This window comes from Lagenorhynchus albirostris, chromosome 5, assembly GCF_949774975.1.
Source record: "Lagenorhynchus albirostris chromosome 5, mLagAlb1.1, whole genome shotgun sequence".
Taxonomy (NCBI): Eukaryota; Metazoa; Chordata; class Mammalia; order Artiodactyla; family Delphinidae; genus Lagenorhynchus; species Lagenorhynchus albirostris.
In genome coordinates, this window is record NC_083099.1 from 143,822,065 (window position 1) to 143,827,614 (window position 5,550).

Consider the following 5,550-nt stretch of genomic DNA (forward strand, 5'->3'; position numbering starts at 1 on the left):
TGACTAACAGACCCAGACGGCCGCGATCCGCCCCCTCAATAAACGCGCCCCTTGTTAGACTGAACAGGTTTAGAAACTTGAACAAAAAGGCCGGCGCTGCCGGGTCGAGCCCCAGTTCCGCCGCCCAGGTGCCGGGTGCACGTCGGCCCCGCCCCGGCGTGGACAGCGGTGACATCACACAGCGCGGGGCGGAGCGCAGGGCGCGGGGCGGGACCAGCGACAGCGGCGGCGCGCGGCGGGAGAGCGAGTGCGGCCGAGTCGGCGCCACCATGGCCACCGTGGATCTGGAGAAGCTGCGGATGTCCGGGGCCGGCAAGGCCATCGGCGTGCTGACCAGCGGCGGCGATGCGCAAGGTGGGCGCGGGCACGCGGGGGCCGGTCGCCGGCGGGCGGGGGTGCTGCTGTCCCCGGGTCCCTGGGGCGCTCCCGCTCCCTCGGCGGCACCTGGGGCACGCGGTCAGCAGGTCCTCCTCCCGGCCTGCGCCTCCCGCCTCCTCCTCCCCCTCCCAGCCCCGGTTCCCTTCCCGGTCCGCGTCCTGGACCCGCCCCCGCGCGCCGGGGGCCCGCGTACGTGCCGCCCACCACGGCCTCTGCGTCCGGCCCGCCGGGGGTGTGTCCGCGCTGCCGGCCGTGGCCGGACAGGGTGCTCTCGCCGGCCGCCGCTCCTGCCGACCCCAGGCCCTCCCCGCACCCCTTCCCGGTGGCGCGTCTCAGAAGCACCATTTCCTGGAGGCCAAGCTGAGCGGAGGCCAGTGAAGGATGGGCAGGTCCCCGCAGGCCCACAGAGCCCCGGCTCTAACCAGGTCGTTATGAAACACGACTGGGGGCACCGTGCTTCCCCCAAACCACTGCCTCCAGGGCCGCTCTGGGGCATTTTCTTTAGTGCAGAGCTGTTCCCACCCCCCTTGTACAGGGGAGGCCAAAGGTGGTGGCCTTCCTGCTGACCTGCCCAGGGTCCTGCAGCTGGGACCTGGCAGAGCTAGATGAGTGCCCCTCCTGGGGTCTGTCCTGGTGCCCTGGACTTGTCCTGACTGCTGCTCTCCTCAGCACCTCTGGCCTGGGATGGCCAGTGTCACACCTGTCGGGCTTGGCCGTATGGCCACCCCACACACCTTGAACCTCAGGAGACACCTTAATTAGCCCAGGAAGCAGGCCTGAAGGAGCCTAGCCGGCACTCTCAGGCTGCACAGGCGGGCCTGATCTGCCTCCTTCCAGAGCAGAAAGTCCAGACGCAGAATTGCTCTCCCTGCCTCAGGCCCCCGACTCCCCGCTCCCCGCTCAGAAGCAGGGAAGAGCTAGAAGGAGCTTTCACAGGAGCAAGCCCAGGAAGGCAGAAACATCAGCCACTGTCTGCGTCCCGGCCTGTGTGGGTTTGGGCTGAGCCCTCCGGACCTGGTCTGGCGGGCGGACAGTGTGCTCCGCTGCACGTCCGCAGCCCCGCGTGGCCAGAGCGCTTGCCTGTTGCTGGGCAGCGGCGGCTCCCTCTTAGGGCACGGCCAGTGGGCCGGGGCCAGGTGGGAGGAGAGTGGTCTTGGGGAAGCATTGCCCTGTGAGATTGGACCACGGGAAGGGCCTGGTATGTGGGGGACAGACACTTCCTGAGAGGCTGGGCCCGCCTCTCCAGAGAGGCTCGAGCAGGCGCAGGGGTCTCCACCCAGGCTCCTGTCTGCACCATGGAGACAACAGCACTGGAGGGAGGGCTGGGAAAGATAAATGCACGTTGAGGCAGGGGAGCCGAGCCGGTGGGTGGCACAGACTAAGCAGGACGAGGGATCAGTGGGGGCAGCTGAAGGGCCAGGGAGGAAGAGGCTGCCGGCCTGGGCCGGCGGGCCAGTGGAGGGCAAAGCCTGTATGACCTGTAGGTCTCCCCTTGGCCAGCCCGGCCCTGATGCCCCACATGGAACGAGCAGTGCTTCCTGGACACCCAGGAGTGTGGCCGTCAGCGCACGGCCGGCTGGGCCGGCCACCTCACCTCGCGCTGTGTCCTCGCTTCCCTAGACCCCTGGCTGTAACGTGGTTTTCTGATCGGGGCTGCGAGAGAGAAGGGCTCCGCAAGCTTCCCCAGTTTAGGGCTCGGGCTGATGCCTGGGGGAAGATGCCAGGGCCAGCTGGCTCTCTGGGGGGCAGGGAGCCTTTCTGTACTGTAAGTTCTGAAGGCCAGCCTGTGGGTGTCCGGGCCGGGCCTGCGCCCTCTCGCCGGCACTGCTCCGGGGAGCTGGCTCCAGGCGATGGGTTCTCGGTTTGCCCTCAGGGGCCCCTGGGGCCTTCCAAATAGAGGCCGACCTCTAGGGACCTGATGGTACCGGGCGGCCCTCCCCGCGGGCCCCCCCAGGTGGGCGCGGGGCTGACAGCCGCCGTGGAGAACGGGCACCCACCCCGACCTGCACTTGCCTCCCCGAGGCTCAGGTCTGCATTTGTTGGAGTGAGTGGAAACCAGCCAGCCTCGCGGCAGTGGGCGGCGGGGGAGCGGGCAGACCCTGTCCCGGTGGGGCCGGCCTCGACCAGCTCTCTGACTTGACCCGAGCACATCCCTCGGGCCTCAGTTTCCCCTTCTGGAAACAAGACAAGCCACTTGGCGGGTTCCTTCCAGCCAGCCTGAAAGTCGCGTCCTCTGCCCTTCCCGTTGGCGGGGAGTAGGTGTCCGTGCGTTGAGGGAAGGTGGTCGTTACGGATGTTACTTTGTGCAAAAGTGACTAGAAGACTATAACACAACCCCGCCGCCCACTGGTTCCACGCCTCGGTCTCGCCCCTGGGGCGGACCCCACCCTGTGCCTCAGTAACGCGCAGGACCTGCCTTTTCTGGGTTGATCCGTGTGGACGTGGATGTCCTGTATTTGCGGGTGAGGACCGCCCCCATCTCGTTATGTCCCAGCCTGGCTCCAAGTCTTCACATCGACTGATGCTAAGTGTGAATCTGCGGGGCCCCGTGTCCTGCCGGGATCACCTCTTTCTTGTCCATTTTGTTTTCCCGGAAGCTCATTATGAACAAAGGCATCCGCCTTCGGACATCAGTTTGGCAGTGGTGTCGGTTTCCTCCAGCAGGAAGTCATCTGTTGCAGTGTCCCTGGCCCACTGGAGGCTGGAGGGTGGAGTGGAGGGTCCAGGGCTGCTCCTTCAGCGGGAGATGCAGCTGCTCTCCTCCCTGCTCCTCTGGCCCTGTGGGGCTTGTGGCTGCCACCCTGGGTTTATTTTGAGAAAGAAAAGCAGATTAAAGGGCAATAAAAAAGGCCCTTTCAGGAAGGCAGCTTACAGTGGGGGTTACAGGGAAACCCACGCCCTCAGGCCTCCGTATCCATGGCAGCTGGTACAGTTCCACTCGAAGACTGAAGAGTTTTCCTGTGATGTGGTCATTTGTTCTTTCCTACAAGACTGAGCACACTACCCTAAGCCTGGGGCCCTTTGCAGGCCCTGGGTCTCCAGCCACTGCCCCCACCCCTCCCACCGCCCCATCCGGAACTGCTGGCCTCCCTCCAGTTGCCAGGGGGTGGGGCTTGGACTTGAGCCTGCAGTGAGCCCAAAGTGGCCTCACCCCGGCGAGGGCAGCCGGGGAGGCAGATACCTGAGGGTGGAAAGCCTGGGCTGCCCAAGGCCCCAGAGGCGGCCGAATGCTTCTGCAGGACCAGGGCCTGCTGGGGGCCTGGGGGGCAGCTTTGCAGCTGTCTCATGTCCCTCCGTGCCCCTGCCCTGCCCCCCGCCAGCGAGGGCAGGCAGGGCAGGGAGCTTGCAGCTCGAGGCCGCTGACCTCAGGCAGCAGGACTGTCAGCCCTTCGGATCCGGTTCCTGGGGCAGCCGGCTGTCTGGGGGTGGGGGTGGGGTACACTCTCTGGGCTCCTACCCCTAACTGCAGTCACTGAAACCCCACTTCCATTCATTTGGGGGCCGTGAGACTTTTATGATTTCTTTAGAAATGGGGTTCTTTCGCTAAAGGCAGGTGTGTCAGCTGTGAGTGTGGCCATTTCAGGGCCCTTCTGGCCTCTGTGCTCTGCCAGCCGTGACATCTGGGCACCTCGGCCCCGGGAGTCCCTGGCTCTGGACGTCAGAGAGCAGGAGCCTCGGCTGCTGGCTGGGGACAGGGCAGCTTGCCGAGCCCAAGGAGGGTCCAGGGTACATCCTGGCACTGCCCTCACCTGCCGGGGTTCCAGCAGCTCCCCTGCCTTCCCTCTGGGACCTCGGTTTCTCATCTGGAAAATGGGGGCAGTGACAGTGGGCTGATTTCCTGGGAGCCCGGTGCCGTGAGCCTGCACTGGGGTAGGCTCTGCCCGCTGGGCTCTTCCTGAGGTGCCCATATGCTATATAGCCCTCCACGGTCCTCTGGGAGCTACGGGCTCCCCCGGGCCCGCCTTCCAGGCTGGAGACGGGGTGAGACTAGTGTAAGTACGGTAAAGGTCGAGAGTCTTTACGTCAGGGTCACCCTGTGGACCACACAAGCTACGAGGGACCCTGGGGGTGACGGCACTCCCGCAGGACACCCAAGCTGATGGGCACTGCCCGTCCACCAGCTCAGAGCGCCCGGGGGTGGGGCAGGGCTCCTGGGGCCTCGGCCACCCTTGGCTGGGGCCCCGCCGCCTCCAGGGAAAGGCTTTCACAGCTTAGGGACAGACCACGGGATGTGAATGTGCTCCGGGCCAGGACCACCAGGAGGAAGCCGGGGGAGCAGGGGTGCTCCTGGGCCAGACCACGTGCAGGTCATGTCCGCGATCCAGCCTCCAGACCCAGGGTCAGAGGCTGGAGCCCAGGGCAGGTGACTGGCCAACTGTCTTCCTCTCTGAGTACGTGGGGGCCGCCCTGCCTGCCCCTTTGTATCGAACCACTGACATCTTTTGTGACGGGCAGGAAGGTTTGAGGCAAATCGCCTACAGCCACTGATTCCAGGCTCCTGCCCCCGCAACCCTTTGCCCCTCGCCCGTCCCTGGGCCCCAGCCAGGTGGCAGTCAGTGTGGAGGCTGGGCCCGCCCCAGGTGCCCGCACGGGGCCCCTGACCTGGCACTGTCCAGGCCCGCAGCAGCTGCAGCCCCGGGCGGGGCCGCGTCCCACCCACAGGCAGGGCCGGGCCACGGCGTGGGCCACTGCTGGTGCTCGAGTCTCTCGTGGGGCTGCCCACGTTGTGCCTTGTGAGCCTGGCTGCGTGCGAGACCCCGGGGACGCAGCGGGACGGCCCCCCGTGGAGGGACCTCAGGGACACCTTTCCCTTCTCTGGGTCTCAGTCTCAGAACTGACCACGAGGGAAGGGGACTGAGGTTCCTCTGGGCTCTTCTGAGCATTTCCTGCCCCCTCGTCCTGCCCCATGCGTGTCCGTCTTTCCAGGAAGCCTATACTGCACGGTGGCTGCTGTAGGCGGGGGCTGGGGGTCCCAGGGCTGGGGGACAGGGAGGAGAGGTGACCCGCTGAGCCTGGTGGCCCCGGCGTATGTTTGCAGCTGGGGAGCAGGGGCGCCGGCCCACTCAGCTGCACTGGGGCCGTGCGACCCCCAGGAGCCTGAACTTGGCCCTAGGGGGTGCTGTCCTCCTCTCCTGTCTCGCGGAGCCCACCCTGCAGGCCAAGGGGCAGGGG

General features: G+C 66.3%; 1 protein-coding gene across 4 annotated transcripts in view; it reads left to right on the forward strand.

The window, feature by feature from the left end:
- The first annotated feature begins 205 nt into the window (after positions 1-205).
- Positions 206-5,550, forward strand: part of PFKL (phosphofructokinase, liver type) — a 27,486-nt gene continuing 22,141 nt past the window's right edge. For all 4 annotated transcript variants that reach the window (XR_009540836.1, XM_060151055.1, XM_060151057.1 and 1 more), the window contains exon 1: positions 206-354. Coding sequence is in view for 2 of the 4 variants with exons in the window: in XM_060151055.1 (XP_060007038.1) it covers positions 270-354 (85 nt within the window). In the remaining 2 variants the exon portion in view is untranslated. The remainder of the gene's footprint in view (positions 355-5,550) is intronic.